The sequence below is a fragment of the Cnephaeus nilssonii genome, assembly GCF_951640355.1.
Source record: "Cnephaeus nilssonii genome assembly, chromosome: 7".
NCBI classification, from domain to species: domain Eukaryota; kingdom Metazoa; phylum Chordata; class Mammalia; order Chiroptera; family Vespertilionidae; genus Cnephaeus; species Cnephaeus nilssonii.
In genome coordinates this window covers 83,505,516-83,532,326 of record NC_137078.1, presented here as the reverse complement: position 1 = coordinate 83,532,326, position 26,811 = coordinate 83,505,516, and the positions used below count along the sequence as shown (strand labels likewise).

The 26,811-nt window shown below is 42.9% G+C and overlaps 1 protein-coding gene across 2 annotated transcripts in view; it reads left to right on the top strand.

Annotated features, from left to right (window-relative positions):
- The first annotated feature begins 4,439 nt into the window (after positions 1 to 4,439).
- The window catches only part of KHDRBS1 (KH RNA binding domain containing, signal transduction associated 1), a 45,073-nt gene continuing 22,701 nt past the window's right edge, over positions 4,440 to 26,811 (top strand). For both annotated transcript variants that reach the window (XR_013813776.1, XM_079776882.1), the window contains exons 1-4: positions 4,440 to 4,958; positions 17,764 to 17,888; positions 18,643 to 18,759; positions 23,076 to 23,222. Coding sequence is in view for 1 of the 2 variants with exons in the window: in XM_079776882.1 (XP_079633008.1) it covers positions 4,577 to 4,958; positions 17,764 to 17,888; positions 18,643 to 18,759; positions 23,076 to 23,222 (771 nt within the window). In the remaining variant the exon portion in view is untranslated. The remainder of the gene's footprint in view (positions 4,959 to 17,763; positions 17,889 to 18,642; positions 18,760 to 23,075; positions 23,223 to 26,811) is intronic.

Genomic DNA, 26,811 nt, shown 5'->3' with positions numbered 1-26,811 from the left:
TACAAAGAAATGTTTCCTGCCCACAGCCACTCACCTTCTGGTTGGGAGGACAGGCAGAAAAAAAGATTGCAATAACCCAAATATCATGCAGGTTTACCGGCCTGTGGAATGAAAAACACACACACATGAGCACTCATCATCCTGAGTTTCTGTTACTGCCCCTGCAAAATCCCCTTCCAGTATTTTGGGGACATTTCTAAGGACTTTTCACATGGGGCTATAGGACAAAACAACAAGGCCAAGTCACTGGACACACCAGCCCTGCTCCAATCCCCTCCCATCCCTGCCCACTGCTACTAACAAAGGTGTCTTCTGTGGGATTGCTAAGAGCAGCTCCTGACTAGAGTGAGGCAAGAAAGGAGATGGCTCTGAAAGTGAATGCCTCTGTAAGTTCTGCTGGCCTGGGTTCTGAAAGAGGGGTTTCTCCCAAGCCCTGAGCTACAGTAAGTCATCTGGGTCCTGAAGAAGCATTGCCAATGGCTACTGTTTGAGGTCCATTAGGGACACATTGAGTTTGAGGGGTCTCTGAGACATCCAAATGGGGATGCCAGGCAGGGATACACTGGGCATCTGGATTTGGACCTAGGAAGTTTGGGTTAGAGAACTAAATTCCAGAGCCCTGAACTAGAGGAGGAAGTACATAGCCATGGGACCAAGCTCTGCTGAACTCCCAACATTTAAATGCCCTGCCCCCCCCTCCATGCCACCTGACAACTTCTCAAAGACCCAGCTTCCCTAATTCATGTCAGCAATTGGTCAGTCACCCCTTCCTGTGCATTCCCACAACAATTTGTGCTGCGTTCTATTATAACACTTTCACACTATTACATGGTAACTCTTGGTTTCCATATTTGTTACCACTAAACAGTGAGTTCCTTGAAGGCATGGACTCTCCTATTCCATGATGCATCTCATGCTATTTCAGCTACTACATTGATGAAGACTAAAAAAATTGGAAGAGGGCACCCAGAATTGATTGAGGAGGTGGAAGAAGAGGATGCTGCCTACCCTTCTGCTTGGTGCAACCTTTTTATGCTATTTCTAGGAATTATCCTATAGATATATTGCTATTATGCACAAAAATGTTCTGTATACTGATGCTCATTGCAGTATGGTTTGCAATACTGAAAAATTGGAATCAACCTATATTTCTATCAGAAGTGAACTACTTAAAAGAGCTCAACATAATACTATGCAACCATGGCTTACAGACTTATATATACTGACAAGGAAAGGTGACCAGAATATTTCATTTAAAAACAAATAAAAAACTGTATAAAATACTACAGTGTGTGTTTGAAACAAAAAGGATAGACTTGCGTATAGATGTGTTAAAATGTCTAGATACACAAGCAACCCCTGAATAGCATCTTTAAAGAATGCCAGTCAAGAGAATGGGCAAGGTTTTGGGGGGAGTTTTACTTTTCACTTTATGCCTTTATTATGGTTGGATTTTTCTTAAAGCTAAAAGTATATTTTTTGTAATTTTTTTTAAAAAATCTTAGAACAACACTTTAAAATGTTGAACCTAAGTCTCCCTGTGTCCTCCATCCTCCACATATTTGGCACCAGGTAGGTGTTTAAGATTGAACAGATAAACTACACCCTTGAAAGAGAAACTCTCCTGCCCAGGGCTGGAGCCCTTCTCCTGGGAACTGGTTGCGAAGCAGGGGAGGCAGATCCATGGTGATCAAACAGGTCAGGCAAACTGCCACCCTTCCCAGCCTGCATGTTAAGGACTCACGTGAACGTGAAAGCCTGAAATAAGATACTCAATACACATGTGAAGTAATAGTAACAATGGCTTCTTTTGGTTATCAAGCACCTACTAATTGCCAGCTCCTGTGCTTAGTGCTTTACAGAGGTACTGCCATTTAATCCTATCAGTCCTGGGGTAGTTATTGTTAGGAGCCCTGCCTTATCTAGGAGGAAACAGAGGATGAGCAAGGTTAAGTAATGGAAGAGCCAGCTTTGGCCTGAACTCATCTGAATCACAATGCTCTCAATTGCTCCTGCACCCTATGCCATAGTGACTAGATTATGGAAGGAAATAGAGTATAAGAAACTTAGTCTTTTTGGAACCTCCCTGCTCCAGAACAAAGTCTAGCTATAATCCGTGAAAGTGAGAGATAAGAGAGCAGGCCTTTCAGATCCACAGCCAACATGAGCACCCAAAACTCTTCCTTAGGCTCTAAATGGCATAATAATGATTATTAATAACTTCTGCTTACAAGCTCTACTGTCAAGAGGTTTACACTGGTATTTGTTGATGTTCACAATTGTGCAAGGTAGAGGTAATTATTTCCACTTTATAAAGGAGGAAACTAAGGTTCAGATAGGTTGTGGTTTTTCCTAATGACACACAGCAAGGACAAGGCATTGCTGGATTTGAATATGTCTGCCTCACTTCAAAGTCAGTGTTTTCACAAAGCCATACTGTTAATAGTTTCAGGAGAGCCTGAGACAGCATTGGGTGGTCAACACAAATGAACTCCAAGACCTCTCAGCTCTCAGGACAGATATTATTCTTCCCGACCCTCATGGAAGGGTTCACCCCCACCCCCTCCACCCTCCCTCCACAGTGGAAGGCTGCTGCATCATTAGCAGGTGAGTACACTGCAGCCGCATAACCATGGCTTCACAGATTACCTTTTGTGTGTCTCACCAGAAAGAAGGGCTCAAACCTCCCCTCAACCCAACCCACAGAAAAAAGTAAGTAAAAGTTTGGCAGCCATCCTGTAAGAATGTTGATTCTGGTCTAGAAACCCAGCTCCTTCTCAGACTCTTCTTTATCAAAGTTTTATTAGGCTCAGCTCAAGGTACCTCCATCTGGGCATCTCATTACAGAGCAAGGACACTTCAGCCATTTGTAACACCACCACCCAAGCAGAATTTTCAAGGACAGCAGCAGAAATGAATTGCAAGGGAGCTATAAATCCTCTTTGCCCCCTTTCCCCTCCTGCATGCATTTGCTGTCTCAACCCACCTATTTCTTCACAGTTGAAACTGGATTGCTCCTTAAAGGTATCTCTGACAGTCTCATCTCTGCTCATTTTTTCACATTTCCATTTGCCTGGAACTCATTCTCCCTGTCTGACATCTATCTTGTGCTATGAACTCCACTCTCACTTAATATTTGCTTGTCTTTTGGCACTTGCCACATTCCAGCTTTTCATTACAATTATTTAAAACATTCTTATTCTACTTCATTATAAACTACCTTTGTGACCTCAAAGTAAAGTACTGCACCAGACACTGGAAATATATCTGTACAATATACATAAGATAATTTATGGGCTTGTGTTTTGTTCTAATTTCTGTGGGGGACTTCTTTCCCCCCACCCACAAGAAGGTAGCCAGGCCTTAACGTGTCCTACTTGAAGGTGTCTTAAGCTCCAGATTCAAAAACCGTTTCCAGGCACCCAGAAGACATTTTTCAGAAATGCTTCTGCATGGGCATATTTGGGAAACTGATCCAGAAGGAAAAGGGGAGTGCTCTGAATGGGGGAAACAAAAAACTATGGAAAGGTTAGAGAAGGCGCACGTTGGTGTATATATAGCACTGGGGAGGAGAATGATGTGGGAGGCTACTACATCTGGGCCTCCACAGCAGTGGCAAGGGGCTCCCTGCGCAAGTTTGGAATAATCCATTATGAAGGGCCCAACAGAGGCAGGAGGACTAGCACTCACATCAGTAGGAGTCACCCTAATGATGCAACCATCATGGATTAAGGACCTGGCCGGCCTCTATCCCACTTTGTTGCGGATCTCCTAGTTCATGTCTTCCAGTGGGACTTCCATCTTCTCACTGCCCCATCTCCACCCTCCTCCCTGCGCCAGACTCTGGCTTAGCTGCCCCTTCTTCACCCCTGGCCTCCCCTGTGCCCTCTCTGCCCCTCCCAGTTCAGGCCGGCTCTCCCCTTCCAGCCTAAACAACCTCAATTCTCTCTTCTTCCCGCCACCCCTCCCCCGCACCTTCCAACCCCCAGTTCCCCACGCTTGTCTCTTTCCATTTCCACACGTCAGTGACCTCCCCCCGACCCACTGAGCGCACCCCCCCGTCAGCTGCTCGGCCGTTGAGGGGGGGCGGGGGGCGTGGCCCGCGAGTAACAGGTCTTCCGCCCCGCACTCCGCGGCCCGCGCGCAGACAAAGACATTCCACAACCCCCGCCCCCTCCGCGCACTGGGGGAGGAGACGCGTGTCCCGCTAGCGCTGAGTCACGTGGAAAAGAAAACGAACGGAGAAGCCCGCGGCCACCCGCGCACGCGCACAAGGCTCTCGCCTGGCGGGCTTGGAGGGGAGAGGGGAGCGGGAAGGCGACTTCTTCGGGTTCCGAGGCGGTGCGCAGGCGCCGAGGCCCGACTGGGGACTTTGTTCTCCACGGAGAAACCCAAGGGCGGTGCCGGTGCCCGGCTGCGCACGCGCGCCGCCTCATTTCCGGTGCTCTCCTTCGCTGGGTCGCTCGGGTCGGCTTCGGTCGGCGTCGCTCCCGCTCTCCCACCCCCGCCAACCGCCTCCGAGGCCTCTGCCGCTGCCGCGTCGCTTTCTCGATTTCTCGATCGCACATCCTCCCCAATGCAGCGCCGGGACGACCCCGCCGCGCGCATGAGCCGGTCCTCGGGCCGCAGCGGCTCCATGGACCCCTCAGGTGCCCACCCCTCGGTGCGTCAGGCGCCGTCTCGGCAGCCACCGCTGCCTCACCGGTCCCGGGGCGGCGGAGGAGGGTCCCGGGGGGCAGCCCGGGCCTCGCCCGCCACGCAGCCGCCGCCGCTGCTGCCGCCCTCGGCCACGGGTCCCGACGCGACAGTGGGCGGTCCGGCGCCGACCCCGCTGCTGCCCCCCTCAGCCACTGCCTCCGTCAAGATGGAGCCGGAGAACAAGTACCTGCCCGAACTCATGGCTGAGAAGGACTCGCTCGACCCGTCCTTCACTCACGCCATGCAGTTGCTGACGGCAGGTAAGCGGGCCTCCCTGGTCCTTCGGGGTCGCCCGGCCACCCGGGAGCATGGGTGGCCAGCGGCTTTGTTCCCCTTGCTTCCCGCCCCCTGGAGACCGAGGCAGCAGAGAACTCCCCTCCTCTCCTCCTCATCTTCCGGAGCCTGGATTTCATGTTCCCCTCCCGCCACGGGTGCGAAGGAGAATGTCTCGGCTGCAGTGGAGGCCCGAGGGGGACTGAGGGATCTCTTGGCGCAAAGAGGTGGTGGATGGGTCGTGCGAAGGTCCCCGCCCCCTTACCGACCCTCCCCCCTCCCACCTCTTGCAGCTGCCCCATGCCCCAAGTGTTCAGATCCTTCCAGAAACGCACCTTTCACTCCCCTTCCCCCAAAGGGAGAGCTTTCCTGACTGTGGGTAGCGGTAGGCGCCTCCACGGAGGGTGTAGGAGGTGAAGACAGCCGGAGCAGGAAGGGACCGTGGGAGGGAGGGCGGGGGTAAGACGGGGTGAGGCCGGAGTGCCCTGGCCGAGGTCGCAGGGTCCGGGTCGGACTTAGCGGTAATGAGCTTAAGTTTCTCCCAGGCAGGAGCAACCTGTGGGAATCGACGCTTAAGGTTTTCCTAATCAGATCTCTGATTTCGGCCCATAAAGTAATCACAGAGCCGGAAGATTGGACACCTTTATTTTACTACGTGTGTTCGCCATCCTTCCAGGAGAAAAATAACCCCCAAAAAACAGTGAAAATGGGGTAGAGGGTGGTAAAGGGTGGTTGCGTGACGTTCCCCAACGAGATGGACAGACCTTGAGGAAGTTGCACGATGCATGCACCTGAAAGGCTGGGTCTTTTTATTTGTTTGTTTTTGCTGCAATAGTGAAATGGGTTAGGAATAGTAGTCTTTGTTCTCTATTGTCGGTAGACTGGTGCTCCTGTCCTGCTCGGCACTGGCCAATTACCTAGTCGCTCTGATTTCTCCCTGAAGCCGGCTGTTTGGCCTTCACTTCTGGTCGAAACGTTGTTTTAATAAGTATTTCTTATGATTACCTGAGCTTTAAGTAAAAATTCGCAGCCTTCAACCCTGAATGAATAGTTGGACTCCGGCAAGGTTGATACAATGGACAGATCGTTAGGAAAATATTTCCCTCCCTTTGTTCTCTGTCTCCAAACATCGGTAAGGGGGTCTTTAAAAAAAGCAAACTAAGAATATTTAAAGTGCTTCATTTTCAACTCAGTGCTTTTGCTGTTCTGTAACACAGTTGGATTGTTTGTCCATTGTGTTCTTCCGGCAAGCTTTTTAAGAGCAAGGAATGCTTTTTATCTTTATATTTTTCAGATTGTCTTGCATATAGCAAACACCAGGTAATTGAATTTGAAAGCAAGTACGTGCAGAGTTAGGAATGTTAGACTAAGTGGTAAAAGTTTACTTAATAGTCTGATTTTTATTTTCTCAAATCTTTAATTAGTCCAAGTAAAATTTGTGAGACTAAAATATCAAACTTTAGGACTTTAAGCTGTTGGTTTAATCCTGACGCTTAAGTAGTTACCTATTCTTGGGAAACATTCTGAACCTCAGCAACCTCAACTGTAAAGTGGGATAGTGAGTTGTGAGGATTAAATGATGTGTAAAGCACTAGCACAATTCCCTTTGACATGTAATTATTAGATGACAGTTTGTCACCACCATTTCCTTCTATAAGTAAATTCTTGGTTAAATATGGTATGAAAATACGGTGCTCTTTAATTTTTTTAGCGTGGGCTTTTTTATGTTTTTTTAACCAAATTGAAATTTAATTGGAGAAATGGGATTAAGGTAATGCTTGTTTATTAAGAAACAGTCCATGGAAAATCTTGGTATATGTTGAACCCAACTTTTAAGGTATTTTTGAATGATCTGGAAAAGGGATTGTAGTGAAGGTAACCAACTACAAGAAAGTAAGAGACTGAGAAGACAGAATAGTGGTATTTAAGCTCTGATAAGGATACGGTAAGAAAAATATAGCTAACGCTTACAGGCACTGGTCTAAGCACTTAACATCAAATATTTAGTCTTCAGGACAATACTATGAAGTTACTCTTATTATCCTCACTTTTACAGATGAGAGAACCATACATACAGAGATTAAATTAGCCAAGGTAACAAAGTTAGTAAACAGCATAACTAGGATTTGAAATCAGTCTGAGTCTGAATCCACACACTTAACCCTCTCCACTCCTCCACTTATAGTACCTGCAACAAATTGTACTTAAGAAAATATTTTGGACCTGGCCTACGTGGCTCAGAGGTTGAGCAACGACCAGGAGGTTGTGGTTTGATTCCTGGTCAGGGCATATGTCTGGGTTACGGGCTCCATCCCCAGTGTGGGGCATGAAGGAGGCAGCTGATCAAAGACTCTCATTAATTGATGTTTCTCTCTCTCTCTTCCTCTCCCTCTCTCTCTGCAATTAATGTGTGTGTGTGTGTGTGTGTGTGTGTGTGTGTGTGTGTGTGTGTGTAGAGAGGGGGCGGGCCTGGCAAGGTAGCTCAGTAGAGCATTGTAGTGTGTGTGTGTGTGTGTGTGTGTGTGTGTGTGTGTGTGTGTGTGTGTGTGTGTGTGTAGAGAGGGGGCGGGCCTGGCAAGGTAGCTCAGTAGAGCATTGTAGTGTGTGTGTGTGTGTGTGTGTGTAGAGAGAGGGGGGCGGCCTGGCAGGGTAGCTCAGTAGAGCATTGTACATACACCAAAAAGTTTCCGGTTCAATACCCTGTCGGGGTTCATGCTAATAGATGTTTCCCTCTCTTCCCCCTGCCCACCTCCTTCTCCTCTCTCTCTGAAATCAGTGAAAACATATCCTCAGATGAGGATTAAAAATACATATTTTTGTACTACTTAGACAAAATATTATAAAATCATTTTGAACATATCAGAGTACTAGAACAGGGCAGTGAAGATGACAAGGCCAAGATATAGAAAAAGGAAACCCATAGAGAGAGCCTAGCCCTTGGGTCAGCGACTGAGGTACCTCTGCTTATTTTCAAAGATCTGCAGCAAGACCCAGACCACTCTTCCTTCACTATTCACATAGCTCTCCCTGTCCCTTGCCCAGCTTTACTTTGCCCTTCTCAGCATCTGATGCATTATATATTGTAGTTATGTGTTTGTTGACCACCCCTTCTCCTTCATAGCTAGAATGTCAGCTCCACCAGGACAGGGATCTTTTGTCTCCTTTGTTTACCACTATATCTCCTGTTCCTTGAAGAGTACCACACACACAGAGGCTTCTTACTAAATATTTGATGAATGGATATTCATCTTCATTTCATGATGGAAAAATAACACAGTTCTAAGGGATTTGGGTTTTGAATATAGACTTCTGTATTAGCCAAGTTGATATTTAACTGTGATGACAAATGCATTTGCAGACATGCAAGGACTCAGTGTACCCTTGCTTGCTTTCTGAGACAGAAATAATTTATAATTTGTGTTAAATGCTTATATAATAAACATAAAATGCTATTAAGTGTATCACTGTTCTTTTTCTACTTTCTCCAATTAGGAAAATATAAGTTAGTGTAAATAACTCAGGAATCAGTAAGCATTTGATAGATTAACAATCCCCAGATCTTGAAAGGATACTCAGAAATCTACCTTCCAAAAGCACACAGTATAGAACATTTTCTAAGTTTATTGGAACTTCAAAATAGTTAGCTCCTTTAATTTATTTATAATACACTATAAAAATATATCTAGATGTTCCTATTTCATTCTACAGGGCTAGACGACCTATTTAAACCAGAAAGTGGAATTTCAAAGAAATTACAGACCAAATACAGATATAAGTATAAATATTAGGAAAGAAAGGCAGAAATTATCACTCACTGTTTGCAACAACATCATGATTGTTTACCTAGAAAAGTGGTCAGTGATGTGGTTGATTGCAAGTTAAAAATCAGTAGGTTTCTGCTCTGTGAGCGTTAGAAAAGAATTGATAAAAATGATCTCATTTTTAGAACAGTATCAAATGCCTTGGGACAAGCAATAAAAATCAGTTCAAAATGTATGTGAATAACCATAACAAACAATAATATTTAACCTTTGTAGAGCATGTAACATGTGCCATGAAATGTGCTACTCATAATTCAACCTTCCTGGCCATTCTCTGAGGCAGAAAGAATTTTTATCTTATTCTTACAGATGAAGAATATTGTGATCATATTGTCAACTTAAAATTTTACTGAAGGTGATGAAGATCTGAATAAAAAGAAATACGTCCTTTCCTGCAAGGGGGGAGGGTGTGGAGGAGGAACTAGTATTACAAAGATTATAGAATTTTTATTTAAAAAAAATTTTAATTGATTTTGATAGAGAAAGGAAGAGAGAGAGAAGCATCAATTTTGTTATTCCACTTATTTATGCATTCATTGGCTGGTTCTTTTTTTAAAATATATTTTTATTGATTTCAGAGAGGAAGTGAGAGGGAGAGGTAGAAACATCAATGATAAGAGAAAATCATTGATTGGCTGTACACCCCACACTGGGGGGATCAAGCCCGCAACCCTGAGCATGTGCCCTGATTGGAAATCGAACCGTGACCTCTGGTTCATAGGTCAACACTCAACCACTGAGCCATGCCATGCCAGCCGGGCATCATTGGTTGATTCTTGTATGTGCCCTGACCAGAGATCAAACATGAAACCTTGGTACATCGGGATGATGCTCCAACCAACTAAGCTACTTGGCCAGAGCAAGATGACAAAATTTAAAAAAAAAAAAAAATTATTGATTTAAGAGAGGAAGTGGAGAGAGAGAGAGAGAAACATCAATGATGAAAGAGAATAATTGATCGGCTGCTTCCTGCATGCTCCCACACTTGGGATGGAGTCCGTAAGCCGGGCATGTGCCCTGACCAGGAATCAAACCACAACCTCCTGGTTCATAGGTTGTCACTCAACCTCTGAGCCATACCGGCCGAGCAAGATGACAGAATTTTTAAATTAACATGTTGATTTTTTGCATTTTCCAAACTAATTCTAACTGGATTTACTTTTTTAACGTGACGTGTTGAATGTAAAGTAGCTTTGAAGAGTAAATGAAGCCAGCCTGAGAGGAGAGATTTCATCCTTGAATGGGACAACAACATTCAAGACCCAGTTACAAACAGGAGAACTCAAGTAACTCAAGGGGCATTCCTAGAGCACCCAACTCAGGAGATCTAAGCGACTGCACTGGTTCCCACAAAACACCTACTATATAAGACCACCCCACGAAGACTGGGAGGCATAAAAGTTTGATTTAATACAAAGAGTAAATGAGCCCTGGCACGTGGCTGAGTTGGTGGAGTGTCCCATATGCCAAGAGGTTGCAGGTTCAATCCCTGGTCAGGGCACATACAAAAGGTAACCTCCCTCCCTCCCTCCCTTCATTCTCTCTAAAAATATATATATGTCCTCGGGTGAGGATTTTTAAAAAGAATAAAAGAAGATAAATGAGAAAAAATTTGTTTTCAAGATAGGAAAATGATGAAAACCTTCTGTATTGACAGATTAAGCAACAAGACCAAGAACTTGAGAGAATGTGAATTACATTGCTGGTGGAAGTATTAACCACTTTGGATAACATTTTGGCATTTCATTTAAAAGTTGAACATTAGGCCCTAACCGGTTTGGCTCAGTGGATAGAGCGTCGGCCTGCGGACTGAAAGGACCCAGGTTCGATTCCGGTCAAGGGCATGTACCTTAGTTGCAGGCACATCCCCAGTAGGAGGTGTGCAGGAGGCAGCTGATGTTTCTCTCTCATCAATATTTGTAACTCTCATCCTTCTCCCTTCCTCTCTGTAAAAAATCAATAAAATATATTTTTAAAAAAAAAAAGTTCAACATTAGCCCTAACCGGTTTGGCTCAGTAGATAGAGCGTCAGCCTGCGGACTCAAGGGTCCCAGGTTCGATTCCGGTCAAGGGCATGTACCTTGGTTGCGGGCACATCCTCAGTAGGGGGTGTGCAGGAGGCAGCTGATTGATGTTTCTCATCAATGTTTCTAACTCTGTCTCCCTCTCCCTCTTTGTAAAAAATCAATAAAATATATTTAAAAAGAAAAGAAAATGGTATTTTTAAAAAAGGTTGAACATTAAAATTCCTTAAAATTCAACCATACCATTCTAATATGCCCAAAGAAACTTTTGCACATGAATGCTTCATTCATAAAATAGTACACCTTGTTCACAAAATGGTACAACTTGTTTCACCACTGATTGGATACTATGAGATTTTCTAAATGAATTACTTATACAGCAATAAAAATGAAAACTATAGCTACATGCAACAACATGGAGGAATCTTGAAAATTTAATATTAGGTGAAAAAGTAAATTCCATAAGGCTACATAGATATAGTACAATATTTTTATATATCTGATAAAGCAGTTTTTTTACAAAACTAAATATGTTTATGACTTAGCAATTGCACTTTTAAGCACTTAAAAACTTAGGTTCACCTGTACATGCATGTTCATAGCAGCTTTATTCATAATAGGCAAAAACTGAAAACAAACCATATGTCTCCAATAGATGAATAATTAAAGCATGGTATATCCATACCATGGAAGACTACTCAGCAATAAAAAGAAATGACCTATTGATGAATGCAACAATTTGTATCTTGAGAGAATTATACTGAGTGAAAATAATCTTCAAAAATTACATACTGTGTAATTCCACTAATTTACCATTCTACTTGTTTGTTTTTTAAGAGAGAGGGGAAAGGAGAGAGAGAAATATAAATTTTGTTGTTCCACTTATTTATGCATTCATTGGTTGATTCTTGAATGTGACCTGATGGGATGGTACCTGCAACCTTGGCTTATCAGGATGACTGTCTAACCCAGTGATGGCGAACCTATGACACGCGTGTCAGCACTGACACGCGTAGCCATTTCTGATGACACGCGGTCGCTGAGGTGGCCGCATGCCGAGGATGAAACATTTGCTGCTCCTGAGGATGAAACATTTGCGAAATAATGTTTTTTCTTCAAAGTGACACACTACCCGAGTTATGCTCAGTTTTTTGGCGAAGTTTGACACACCACGCTCAAAAGGTTGCCCATCACTGGTCTAACCAGAGCTACCTGGCCAGGGCTAATTTTACATTCTTGAAAAGACAAAATAATAAGAGATGGAGAACAGATTAGTGGTTGCTAATGGTGATCGAGAAATAGAGGGAGGGACTGTGGCTGTAAAAGCGTATAGCATGGAGAATAATCCTGGTGATGAAACTGCTTTGTACTTTGACTATGGTAGTGGTTACATGAATCCGATTAAGCTGCATAGAACTAAAGACACACCCAAATAAGTGCATGTAAAACTGGTGACATTTTGATAAAGTCAACAGATAATGTTAATTTTCTGATTATGAGATTGTATTGTAGATATGCAAAGTATAGAGAAAACTGCGTGAAGCATCTAGAGATCAGTTATATTTTACAACTGCATATAAATCTACAATTGTCTCAAAAGTATTTTTAAGAAATAAGGCCCTAAACCCTAAATTGTGCCCTGAGAAAGAGATTTGAAGACCATGGGTAATATGCCATAATTTTCTTTAAAAATAAGAAGGGAAGCCCTAGCCGGTTTGGCTCAGTGGGGTCCCAGGTTCGATTCTGGGCAAGGGCAAATACCTGGGTTGCAGGCTCGATCCCCAGTGGGGGGCGTGCAGAAGGCAGCCAATCAATGATTCTCTCTCATCATTGATGTTTCTATCTTTCTCTCCCTCTCCCTTCCTCTCTGAAGTCAATAAAAGAAATACATATTTTAAAAAAAATAAGAAGGGAAGACTAAGAGGTTTAATGACTTGCTGAAGGTCACATACCAAGCTTGTAGCAGAGATGGGAATCAAACCCAATTCTGTCGAGCTTCAAAACTCATGTTCTTTCCTTTGAGACATACATTTTAAAAATTGTCCTCATCTGCAGGGGCTGCCAAAAATTGAAAGAATAAATTATAGTAAAAGAGTAAAAGAAGTGCCACAAGATTAGTTGAACTTGATCTGACTAATGTAAGGAGTGACATGGGGTTAAGTACCTGCTCTGTCACTAATTAGTTTTGTGATCTCTGACAAGTTACATAACTTTTCTGAGCCCAGGTTTCTCTGGTTGTTAAATGAGGATAATCCTAGTTATAAAGACAAGATGAAACAATACAAAATTCCTGACACATAGAACACATTGGATATGATAGGATTATTTAAAGTGTCTGGCTAGGAAACAAATGGGTCATCTCTCTGTGTTGTTTACACCTTAGCTTTTCTTTCTTTGGCTCGTGAGACATCCAAGGTCTCCAGAGGCTCAAGCAAAGATCACTTAAGGAGTTAGTTTCAAAAAGTGTGTCTAGAAAGTACTTTTGCCTGAGGATAAGCCATTTTTAGGAAGCTTCTTGAGTTTTCCCCCATTACATCCTGTTTCTAGCTCTCCAAGAGAAGTGAAACTAAGGAGAGAAAAACAAAATTGAAAAAGAAAAAAAAGATCAGGTAACTAAATATCCTTGAGACACCCGCCGAGCCCTTTTATTGCCTTTAGCTGCATAAAAGTGTCTGAGGTTAAAAACTGTACTTCCCAAAATTTTACAAAATAAGCTTTTTCTTGTTTAAAAAAACACAAACCTACCACTGACACACACATGCCATTGAGAGACAATAATAAAAGTATGAGGTTTGAAGTTAGAGAATGCCTGGGTTTTAATCTTTACTCTGGTACTTCAATAGCCTTTGTTGATTTATCAATTTTTTTAAAAAAATAATATGTTTTTATTGATTTCAGAGAGAGGAAAGGTAAGAGAGAGGAAAGGTGAGAGAGCGAGAGAAACATCAATGATGAGAGAGGATCATCTATGGTTGCCTCCTGCAGGCTCCCTTCTGGGGATCAAGCCTGAAATACCGGGCATGTTCCCTGACGGGGAATCAAACCGTGACCTGTTTATGGGTCGGCGTTCAACCATTGAGCCACACTGGCTGGACTGATTTATCAATTTAACTTTTCTGAGTTTCAGTTTCCTCAATTGTAAAATGGAAATTGTACCAGCTACTTCACTGAGTTAATTTTTAGGATAAGTGAGGTAATATTGTACAGTGTTTGATACATAGTAGACATTGAATACATGTTCAATCCTTCCCCTTCCAAACATGGAAGATGACCCTTCTTGAAGACTCAAGTTGCCCCTTAGTGTTTTGCTTTCTAGGCTAACCTCCCCTGATTCTTTTATCCTTTTTTTTCCCCAATGTTTTTATTTTTATTGATATTAGAGGGGAAGGGAGAGGGAGATAGAAACATCGATGAGAGAGAAAAATCAACATCAATTGATCAGCTGCCTCCTGCACACTCCCCTGCTGAAGATCGAGCCTGCAACCCCGGACATGTGCCCTGACAGGGTATCGAAATAGCGACCTCTTGGTGCATAGGTTGACACTCAATCACTGAACCACACCTGCCGGACTCTTTTATCTTTTCAGTTCTGTTTTATTTAAGTCATTGTTCTCTGAATTTTTAAAAAATGCTTTCATATTAAAAATTGTGAGATAAATTGGACAAAGAGATTCTCTAGGATCTGACTAGTACAAAATTTAGCAGAAGGATCCATGTAGAAAAACTTTAAATTCACAGGCTGCATTACATTGCATATGAACAAACCTTTCTACTGGGTTCAGTTTTTATAGTCCTGCTTCCTGTAAGGAGTACAACAGATTAGTTGACTTTTGAATCTTCCTGCCCTAACCAAGTAAAGTTTCTGGAAAGGGTTATAAATTACAGCTGAAGGCCCTAACTAGATGGTAGCAATTAAGAAACACTGACATACATAGATAAAATGAAGTATGGCATTTATTCCTTTAGAACTTTCTTTTTTTAATGTATTTTTATTGATTTCAGAGAGGAAGAAGAGGGAGAGAGAGATAGAAACATCAATGATGAGAGAGAACCATTGATTGGCTGTCTCCTGCACGCCCCCCATTGGGGATCAGGCCCACAATGGGGATCTAGCTCACAATCCAGGCATGTGCCCTTGACTGGAATCGAACCTGGGCCCTTCAGTCCGAAGGCTGATGCTCTATCCACTGAGCCAAACCAGCTAGGGCCCCTTAGAACTTTTGAGGATTGAGTACGGAGTTTTCCAGCCTAAAAACTCAAAATGTATTCAGAGATGATGGTAGGCTCAAGACTAGTTACTACAAAAAGTTAGTATTAGCAGTCAGTGGGAAGGGGTGGAGGTTACCACCAGTAAAACAGCAAACAAATGAGATGTTGAATGAAACATTTAGTCTGTTAATTATAAGGTCAGATTTGTTTTCTATTCCGAGCAGTGAAAATAGGCACTACCATTTACAGTAAATGTTTAGTTAAGGATACTTAGAATATGATTAGCAGTTTTAATTATCAGAAAAGAAGGGGGTATGTGCTCTAGGATATAAGTGGGTCATTTAGCTCACTGTATACTTTAACATCTGAAATTAGGCTTTTTAATAAACAGGAAGCTTTCTGTTTGAAATCCTGAATTCTTAGGAAGTCTGTTAGTGTCAAAGTAACTTTCCGTCTTCATCTGTGTACTTCACAGTTGGACTTAGTCTAAACACTTTTTAAAACTGTCAAAATTTTAGATTTGCAGAATGTCTTTGAAGTAGTATATTTTTATGCCAAACCAGGTTTTCAAAGTGTGTGGTCCCTAGACCAGCAATATCAACATCACCTGGTAACTTGTTAGAAATGCAAATTCCTAACACAAATCCCAGATTGGGGTTCTGGCTCAGCAGTCTCGTTTAATAAGCCCTCCAGGTGATTCTGATGCATACTGAAGTTTGAGAACCCTTGCCTTAAAATTACAGAAGATAGAAACACTGTGGAAATATTATATAAGGAGAACGTTTTGTGTTATTTAGAATGTCACACTGATTTTAGGGAATATAATTATGTTTTTTTGGGGAGGAGAAATATTGTTTGCCTCCCACATGTGCCCTGACCAGAAACCAAACCAGTGACTTTCAGTGCATGGAATGATGCTCAACCAACTGAGCCACACTGGCCAGGGGGGAATATAAATTTTTTTACTGTTCTCAGTGCACCATAGAACCTTTTAATTGCTATTCATTACCTACACACACTGCCCCCATCTCTATTAGTATTTCTATCATAGCACTTAACTATACTTCATTGCTAACTTCATTAACTGAGAACTCCAATATATAAACACTAGAGGCCCGGGGCACAAAATTCGTGCACGGAGGAGTGTGTCCCTCAGCCCAGCCTGCACCCTTTCCAATCTGGGACATCCCTCTCACAATCCAGGACTGCTGGCTCCCAACTGCTCGCCTGCCTTCCTTCCTGATTGCTCCTAACTGCTTCTGCCTGCCAGCCTGATCATCCCCTAACCCAGTGATGGCGAACCTATGACACGCGTGTCAGCACTGACAGGACAGGCGTAGCCATTTCTGATGACACGCGGCCGCATGCCAAGGATGAAACATTTGCTGCTCCTGAGGATGAAACATTTGTTACTAGAGTCTTGGAGTTGGTTTTTTCCTCAAAGTGACACACTACCCGAGTTATGCTCAGTTTTTTGGCGAAGTTTGACACACCAAGCTCAAAAGGTTGCCCATCACTGCCCTAACCACTCCCCTGCCAGCCTGATTGATGCCTAACTGCTCCCCTGCCAGCCTGATTGCCCCTAACTGCCCTCCCCTGCAGTCCTGGGTCCCCCCCAACTGCCCTTCCCTGCAGGCCCAGTCGCCCCCATCTTCCCTCCTCTGTTGGCCTGGTCCCTCCCAACTGCCCTCCCCTGCTGGCCATCTTGTGTCCACATGGGGCAGCCATCTTGTGTGTTGGAGTGACAGTCAATTTGCATATTACTCTTTTATTAGATAGGATAGAGGCCTGGTGCACAGGTGGGGGCCGGCTGGTTTGCCCTAAAGGGTGTCCTGGATCAGGGTGGGGGTTCCCTTGGGACGTGGGGCAGCCTGGGCGAGGGGCCTGTGGTGGTTTGCAGGCTGCTACCCCTCCCCCCCCCCCCCAAGCAGAGGCCCTGGTATCTGGGATTTATTTATCTTCTATAATTGAAACTTTGTAGCCTTGAGCGGAGGCCAGGGCCAGCCAGGAAACTTGGCTTCCTCCATCGCTGGGGCAACCCAAACCTCCTGCTCTCTCCAGCTCCTTGGCTGCCGCCATTTTTGTTGGGATTTATTTATCTTCTATAATTAAAACTTTGTAGCCTTGAGTGGAGGCCAGGGCCGGCCAGGAAGCTTGGCTTCCTCCATTGCCAGTAGGGGGTGTGTAGGAGGCAGCTAATGGATGTTTCTAACTCTCTATCCCTCTCCCTTCCTCTCTGTAAAAAATTAATATATATTTTTTCAAAAGAACCAGGTCTTTCAAACTCTTAAGGACTACTACTGTCCATAGTACTGCTGTTGCTGGAATTTTAACAGGACTCTCCACTGTATATTTAAATTATTGATTTTTATTTTTTCATCAAGATAAGACTTTGTACTTTTTCTTGATGCAGATTTTTATTTTTATTGTTTTAGTTTATCCTTTTTTCCTCATCTCTCCCCATTAGTGTTGTTAAGTCTCTTTATTCTAAGAAACATTTGAATGTCTCTGATGTAGAGACATTCAGGTGGGGGTTAAAGAGCAGACTGCTCTTACTAGGAGCAGGCTTTGGGTTTTCTGATCAACTTAAGCTTTGGTGCTTTTAGTTACTCTCTCTGAAATTAGCACATTCATCTGAACTATTTCATGGTATTCCATGTTATTGCTTTATGCAGACTTAGAAATTTACCTTTATTCACCAGAGCAAAACTCAGTTAAATTCTGTTTCTTTTATTCAGAAATTGAGAAGATTCAGAAAGGACTTTCAAAGAAGGACGATGAGGAGAATTACTTGGATTTATTTTCTCATAAGAACATGAAGCTGAAGGAGCGGGTACTGATACCCGTCAAGCAGTATCCCAAGGTAAGACAAAAAGTGCCTCATTTCTCTGAGTTATCTTTGTAGGTATGAGTCATGGGCTCTAATAACGACTTCCAGAGACTGGTGCATCAGAAACTTAAGCCTTTGAAGTTTCTCTTCCATACTTGCATACTTGTTTCTGGCAGTTGAAACAAGTAAGTCCATAATGGATTGGATAGCTAGCTATAGCCAGGAAAGAAATGCAGTCATCTTCTTATTAAAAAGAGTTTCTCAAATGTTTGTTCCAGTTCAAAGTTCAAAGAAAAAAAATTGAAACCTAAAGAGTTATTCTGTCAAAAGATTTCTTAATATGAAATCAAAATGAAGGAAGTTATAACATAAATCCTTGAAGAGGTGAGGTTAACTTTATTTTTTACTCAAAGTTTTACTTTAAAAAAAAATGCTTTCTCCACCTACTCCTCTTCTTTTTTTTAGGAAAGCAATTAGTTATATTTAGTTTACAAAAAAACAGCACTAAACAAGTATTCCATGTGTCTGTTCTGAGATAACTTCCTTAAAAATGTTTATGTATGTTAAAGTACTAGGGGTTGCAGTGTGATATTACATCTGAAATCCCAAAATCAACTCTAGGAACTACCACTTTCATAACCTTAGGCTAATCACTTCATCACTACAACCTCAGTAAAATGGGAATTAAACTACCTATTTTATAGGATTGTTGAAATCAAATGAGATAGTACATGTGGAAATGTTTCATAGTATGAATATTTAGAAATCTGTTTTTATTTTCTGTCAGTTCAATTTTGTGGGGAAGATCCTTGGACCACAAGGGAATACTATCAAAAGACTGCAAGAAGAGACTGGTGCAAAGATCTCTGTGTTAGGAAAAGGCTCAATGAGAGACAAAGCCAAGGTAAGCTCACTTAGTGAAGCAAGAAGACACCCTAGCCGAAACCGGTTTGGCTCAATGGATAGAGCGTTGGCCTGCGGACTCAAGGGTCCCAGGTTCGATTCCGGTCAAGGGCATGTACCTTGGTTGCGGGCACATCCCCAGTAGGGGGTGTGCAAGAGGCAGCTGATCGATGTTTCTCTCTCATCGATGTTTCTAACTCTCTATCCCTCTCTCTTCCTCTCTGTAAAAAATCAATAAAATATATTTAAAAAAAAAAAAAAGAAGACACCCTAATGCAAGCATGTCAAACTCAAAAGCTAACACGGGCAAAATAAATAAGGTGTAAGTTTATGTGGGCCGCAAAAAAAACAAACGCTTTGATTTTCATAGAAATGTAGGTTTATTCCGATAGAGACATGCTGAATACAAAGAGCTAAAATAAATGAGTAATAATTAACATAAAATAATAGAACATTTTAATAAAAATTAATATTATTTCTTGAACATTAACTTACCAGACACTGAATAATTGCACAAATTAATAAGCATAACGCAAATAAACCTATTTTTCTTGTTCTCCGAAAGCGAAATATTTCCTGTTGTGCACACCAAACAACTCAGTACAAGACTAATGACGTGGCAATCGGCTGCTAAAATATTCGCTACTAGTATTAGTGGAGAGAAGTGATGAGCCTGCAAGTAAGGCGTGTAAGGGAAATGAATGCAACACAGTTATAGTAATCAGTCATTAGCGAACGTTGAAGTTTATTATTAAAAACTAGAGGGCCGGTGTGCAAAATTGTGTGAGACCCAGACCTGCCATGTCTCAGACCCACCCTGTGCGAGCCGCGAGTCCCAGCCCACAAGAGGTGCTCCATGCACCTCCTGGTGACCGGTTGTTTGGTCGTTCCATCATTACAGCGTCATGACCACAGGTCTTTTATGATACAGACTAGAGGCCCGATGCACAAAATTTGTGCATGGGGGGGGGTGTCCCTCAGCCCAGCCTGCACCCTCTCCAATCTGGGACATCTCTCACAATCCAGGACTGCTGGCTCCCAACCGCTCACCTGCCTGCCAGCCTGATCACCCCTTAACCACTCCCCTGCCAGCCTGATCAATGCCTAACTACTCTGCCAGCCCAATTGCCCCTAACTGCCCTCCCCTGCCAGCCTGGTCACCCCTAACTCCCCTCCCCTGCCAGCCTGGTCGCCCCCAACTGCCCTCTCCTGCAGGCCTGGTCGCCCCCAACTGCCCTCCCCTGCAGACCTGGTTGCCCCCAACTGCCCTCCCATGCAGGCCTGGTCGCTCCCAACTGCCCTCCCCTGCAGGCCTGGTTACCCCTAACTGCCCTCCCCTGCAAGCCTGGTCTCCCCCCAACTGCCCTCTCCTGCAGGCCTGGGTCCCCCCCAACTGTCCTCCCTGCAGGCCTGATTGCCCCCAACTGCCCTCCCCTGCTGGCCATCTTGTGGTGGCCATCTTGTGTCCACATGGGGGCAGCCATCTTGTGTGTTGGAGTGGTGGTCAATTTGCATATTACCTCTTTATTGTATAGGATGATATATAACAGAATATTGTAAAAATTATGAAATTTTTATTAAAATGTTTCTTACATACTGTTATATTGGCTGGGTCGCAAAAATATTCATTATGGGCCGAATGCGGCCCATGGGCCATGAGTTTGACATGCTTATTCTAATGCCTTGTAGCCCAGGGTCCAGTATGGATGCCTTATGGAAGCTAGCACTTGTATATGTACAGAATATGACTCCTTTAAATTTGTATTGGATGTAAGATATTGTAGATCAAGGTAGTTTACTTCTTGGTAACCCTGAAAGAGTCTAGATGTGCCCAAATGATGGTTTTTTTCTGACTTGACTATATAGTAATGGAAACAGCAGTGGCAACTATGGCATTAGAAAGCTTATCTATGAAAACTTGGAAGGGATGCTCTGCTGAAACTTACCCAGACTAAAAACACATCCTCTTTCCAGTAACATGGAAAAGTGAGAGCACTAGTGTTGTACATACAGGCAAGACTGAGGATTAGTTGTCTGGTTTGTTTTTATAGCCAGCTCAAATTCGAGGCCTGCTAAAAGAAGGTATTCCAACAGGAGCCATGAGTAATCCTGACAACAAAACCTAACGCTTACTTATTTTTGTGCCATAGCCCCATACATGTTGTATTCTTTGTAAGTGCCAAGAAACTTCCCACCAAAACAGAATAGTCCTAGCCTTCTAGGGTCAGGTTTTAGATGAGACATACCTGCTAAGGCCTAAAAACCCTTTCAGTCCTCCTTTTATGCAGCCTAATTGATGAACATTGTTCTCTCAGACCCTCTTCTTTTGTCCATTCTCATTTCTCATTAGAAGAATATATTAGGGCTGAAGTATGTTATTCTAGCTAATGAAATTTACATGAGATTTTCTTCTTTCTATCCTAATTTCTTTCCTCCCCAGAACTCCCCAGGCCATGTAAGCACATAGGAAGGGCTAGTGATTAACAGCTCTACCTGGAATTTAAAAGCACGTGCTTGGCAATGAATGAATGAGTCAATCGGGTTGGCAAACAGTGTAGAGATTCCTCAAAAAATTAAAAATAGAGCTGCCATGCGCAATTTCACTTCTGGGTATTTATCCAAAGAAAACAAACACTAATTTGAAAAGATATATGTAGCCCTATGTTCATTGTAGCATTACTAGTAATAGCCAAGATATGGAAGCAACCTAGATGTACATCAGTAGATGACTGGATAATGGATAGTGGGTGTGTGCTGGAATATTATTCCTCAATTAAAAAAAAAAGGATGAAATCTTGTCATTTGAACAACATGATGGACCTAGAGGGTATTATCCTAAGTGAAATAAGTCAGACAGAAAAAGACAAATGTATGATCTCATTTATGTGATTCTAAAAACAAAGTAAATGAATAAACAAAACAAACATTTAGAGAAGAAGCTGATGGTTGCCAAAGGGAAGGGGTGGGGAATGAGGAAAAAAAAAATTAAACTTTATTTTATTGTGCTTTTTCTTTTCACTTTTTTTGTTTTGTTTGTTTGTCAAAAAAAATTACTAAACATACAGAAATTATTGAATGTGACCTATAGCCAGTGAAGAAAATCAGTTGATAGAAAGAGACCTGAGCCCTACCCGGTTTGGCTCAGCGAATAGAGCATCAGCCTGCGGAGTGAAGGGTCTTGGGTTGCGGGCTCAGTCCCCAGTAGGGGGCATGCAGGAGGCAGCCGATTAATGATTCTCTTTCATCATTGATGTTTCTTTCTATCTCTCTCTCCCTCTTCCTTCTTTTCTTCTCTGAAATCAATAAAAATATTTTCTTTTTTTAAAAAAAGGAGAAAGGAAGGGAAAGAAAAAGAAAGAAACCTGGAAATAATAAGAGATTTTGGGATTTGCAGACAAGACTTTAAAATAGTTACTATAAATATAAATTTGTTTAGGGATGTAGAGGAAAAATAATTACGAGAGAGATGGAATGTATAGAATATGAAAATGTAATAGCTGAAATGCAAATTTCACTGGACAAGCATACTACAATGTAAGACACTGAAAAAGAAGAAGAGGGTTGTAAATCAGAGAACTTAAAGGCAGGACTATTCAGGCCAAAGTAAGAAGATAAAAAGGACTGAAAGAAAATGAACAGAGTCTTAGTTGCCTGTGGAACATTATTGTGCAATCTAACATTTTGTGCAATTGTAATTCTAGGAGGGGAGTCGGGCAGAAAACAATTTAAGGAAAAAATTAAAAAGAAATAAAAAATGTTTAGCAATGAATCAGGGATTGGCAAACACCTGTTGTCTGAATGGAGACTGGAATTAAGTTTGTCTTTTTTATACCTTCTAATAAGAGCTCCACCAGAGCCGAAACCAGTTTGGCTCAGTGGATAGAGCGTCGGGCTGCGGACTGAAAGGTCCCAGGTTCGATTCCGGTCAAGGGCATGTACATTGGTTGCGGGCACGTCCCCAGTGGGGGATGTGCAGGAGGCAGCTGGTCGATGTTTCTCTTTCATCGACGTTTCTAACTCTCTATCCCTCTCCCTTCCTCTCTGTAAAAAATCAATAAAATATATTTAAAAAAAAAAAAAAAAAAAAGAGCTCCACCAGAGATTTAAAACAATAGTTAACTTTTGGCAGCAAGACCAATTGTAGGTTTAGCAGGTTGTGTAAATTACTATTCTCCAGAGCTTGTTTTACTTTTTTCTTATGCTTTACTATGTTCCTTAGATGTTATAGTTATTTCCTGCTGTTCTTTGACCTTGAAGTTAAAGGTGTCAATAAATCCCTAGTCTGTGATGTGATGTTTTGTTTTCGTTTCTCCACAGGAAGAAGAGCTGCGCAAAGGTGGAGACCCCAAATATGCCCATTTGAATATGGATCTGCATGTCTTCATTGAAGTCTTCGGACCTCCATGTGAGGCTTATGCTCTTATGGCACATGCTATGGAGGAAGTCAAGAAGTTTCTCGTACCGGTAAGGAAATCTATATCCTGTATCTTTTGAGCAAGAGAGAACTGGATTTTGTGCTGTTGCTAAGGCAAGGGTTCTTAACCAGGGTCTCTGCATAACCTAAAATTATATACCCAGTTCTGCACTTACGTTTATTTTCCTGAGGTGGTCCTTTAACTTGTACCAAGTTTTCAAAGCACTGTGCCAAGGCCACTCTACTCATCCTTGTGTAATGTGGTTATAGTTGTATATCAGTATCTTAGGTCCACAGCATGTCTGGCATTTTAACATCTGATTAACAGAGATTTAACAGTTTCTTCACTGAGCTAAGTATTTTGGTGCTAGTGTGGAACCAGGAGATTATAGGAAAGTGACTCAAGGGTTTGTGTTTTAGACTTTACAGAGTCTAGAGGATAACAGCGAGAAGCTTCTAGTATCCAATCTTAATGGATTAAATTTGACCTGAGTGTGTTCAGGGCTTTTTCTCCTGGAGGAGTTTACTCAAGTAGAGTTTGATTAGAAAGAGACCTGATTATTACAGGCTTGACTGTTGATATTAAACAGATTGGTGTGCAGCTCCTTTGAGACTGTAATTGAGGCCCAAGAAGAGTTAGAACAGACAAGGTTACCTGTCTTGCTTATCAAGACACCTGGTCAGAGGGTCCATTCTTTGAATTAATAGAAAATGGTGCAATTTCTGCCTTTTAGTAAGGCTTGGTAGTTACTAGAATTAACATACTACTGTTGAATATTTAATAACCAAGGTTGAATCTGGAACCTTAGGAAGCATTTGCAGTACTATTCAACTAGAAGTGAGTAAGCATCATATTTTCATTATTAAAACTAAAGGGGGTGACTACAGTTCTTGGTTTTCTTGACTGTGTAAAATGAGGGAATTAGAACAAAATGTGGCACGGCCTGTGTGGCTCAGTGGTTGAGCGTTGACCTATGAACCAGGAGGTCACAGTTCTATTCCCAGTCATATTTCGTTTTCATATTTTTCCACTCACAAACATTTTTGTAGGCTCCTAAAAAGAGCCCACAGCCTTGATATTATGTTCTTAGATCCCATAGAATAAGCAGACTCTACGTTGCCGTGTCTATCCCCACTGGGGGGCATGCAGGAAGCAGTTGATCATCATTGATGTTTCTATATCTATATCTCCCTCTCCCTTCCTCTCTAAAATCAATTTTTCAAAATAAATTTTTAAAGAGAGAACTAAATGAGGTATTCAGAGGATGTGAGAACTGGTAGAGCAAAAATTTATAAGCATTGTGTACCTATAATGCTGAGTTCCAAGGATTCCAACACTGTTTCAAATATCTCAGCATCTGCTTTGCTTCCAAGTACCTTGTCTTCGTTAGAATGTTCAGCATGAAACAGCCAAATTTAAATATCCTGGAGAAAAACCCAGAGCTGGTCAATTTTTCCTTAAGGGAATTCTTTTGACTCTTTTTGAGGTGTTGTATTGAAGCATCCTGAGCCAATCCAGTTTCTGAACGGGACTACAGGGGAGTGCCCATCCCCTCTTTATCATTGGTCTCAGCATATTTCTCAAAAGGAATAGGCTTACAAGACTTCCATGTAAGTGGATCATCAAATAAGATTCCTGCCAGGGAGATCTGGGTTTCCTCAGTGTTGATGTGGCATTTGGGAGAGAATAAACAAATTGGCTGTCTATGGTCACTTGATTCCCCAGTGTGAGTCTTCAGCAGCAGTAATGTGTAAGGTAGGAGGACAAGGTAAAGACCTATGGAGTGGCATCTCTGTGGTGATTAGAATTTTCTATTCTTGAAACTTTATCCACCTGGACTGTATAAAAATGCATGTGTATTAAGACTGAATGGCTTTTATCAGGAAATGTGTGAAAAGATTTGCAGATGACTCAATTCTTCCCTCTTGTGAAGAAAAAAGAATGAGCCTATTTTTGCATCTATTACCAGAGTTGTACATTTTCCCCTTGGAGCCATTAACTATATCAGAGAGACTTCTGGTACAGTAGGAAGAGCACTGGACTGGGAGCTTTATCTGCATCATCTTGAACAAGTTACTATTTCACTTTTTTGAGCTTTATTCATCTCAAACATAATGTTAAGTAACTGGTAGGTACCTTGGGTCTAAAGTTACAAAAATGGCTCCTGGGAGTTCACAATCTAGTGAGAAAGACAGACCAGCAATTCTAAAATGATGTGGTAACTGCTCTGGTAGAGAAAATCAACATAGTGCCATGGGAAAAGAAGAGGGACTGGGGGGTGGCATCAAGTGAAAGTTTTTCAAAAGAAGTAATGTTTTAGATTGTCTTGTAAGAGTGGGTTAAAGTCCCTCAGGTAGGCAAGAAAAGGGCATTGTAGTTTAACTAGAGGCCCAGTGCACGAATTCATGCATAGGTGGGGTCTGGCTGGCCCTCCCCATCGGGGTGGGGGAGCGATAAGGGGTGGGGTCACCCCCGATGGGGGGGGCAGGCAGGGTTGGCCCGCTGGCCCCACCCCCTGGTCGAACTCCCAGTTGAGGGGAAAATTTGCATATTAGCCTTTTATTATATAGGATGATTCAAAGCCTAGATTCTGAATTCACATCTGGAGTCCGCCACTTACTAGCTCTATGTCTACTTACTTAAGGGTTGTTTTGAAGATTAAAATGAAAAGTCTATATAAAGCTTATTATATAATACCTGATACATACAGCTTAATTTATGGTAGTGGCTTTTATTATTCTAGGAAAAATAAACTATTTGCAAGAATGGATATGTAAGAGTATGCCAGAATCTGAACTACAAGTTGTTCAGCCTGGCTTGAAAGAAGTTATACTTAGGATGGAAGTGATGATCTGGAGAGCTAGGCAGGGACCACCATTTCATGAAGAGCTATGATCTATAATAATAAAAGCATAATATGTAAATAGACCAAAGGACCCAACAGTAGAACGATGGTCCAGACTACTTTCCAGATGACCACGCTATGACATGCACTGGCACCAGGCCAGCCAAGGCAGGTGTGATGCGATTGGTCGGGGAGCCCCGCTGTTGCCCCACAATTGTCCCGCAGAGGTAGGCCCAGGCCACCAGCCGGCAGGGTGATCGCCCCAAAGAGCCAAAGAGGGAGGCTCAGGCCACCCTCTGCATGGAGCCCCAGCCGGGGTGGGCGGGGCCTCCCTCTGCTGTGTGATAGCCCCGTAGAGGGAAGCCCAGGCCACCAGCCAGCAACGCTGTGGTGGTTGTGCAGGGCCGGCCAGTGATCATCCCACAGAGGGAGGCCCAGGCCAGCCAAGTGATCGCACCCCAAACCTGTCACCTGCAGATGGAGGCGACTGATGGCGGGGAAGGGAGGACAGCGCCACACAGATGGGAAGCAGAGGCAGCGGCGGGGGCAGGACCAGCTGCTGGCAGCCAGGGGAAGGGAAGCCCTGATAGGCCCTGATCGCTGGCCAGGCCTAGGGACCCTACCGGAGTGGTCCCGGGTTGCGAGAGGGCACAGGCTGGGCTGAGGGACACCTCCTTCTCCTCCCTACTCCCCCTCCCCCGCTCCCATGCACGAATTTTATGCACTGGGCCTCTAGTATTTTAATAAAGATAAGATACCTTCCTCAAAGAGGTAACAGGCAGGCTGCCATTTG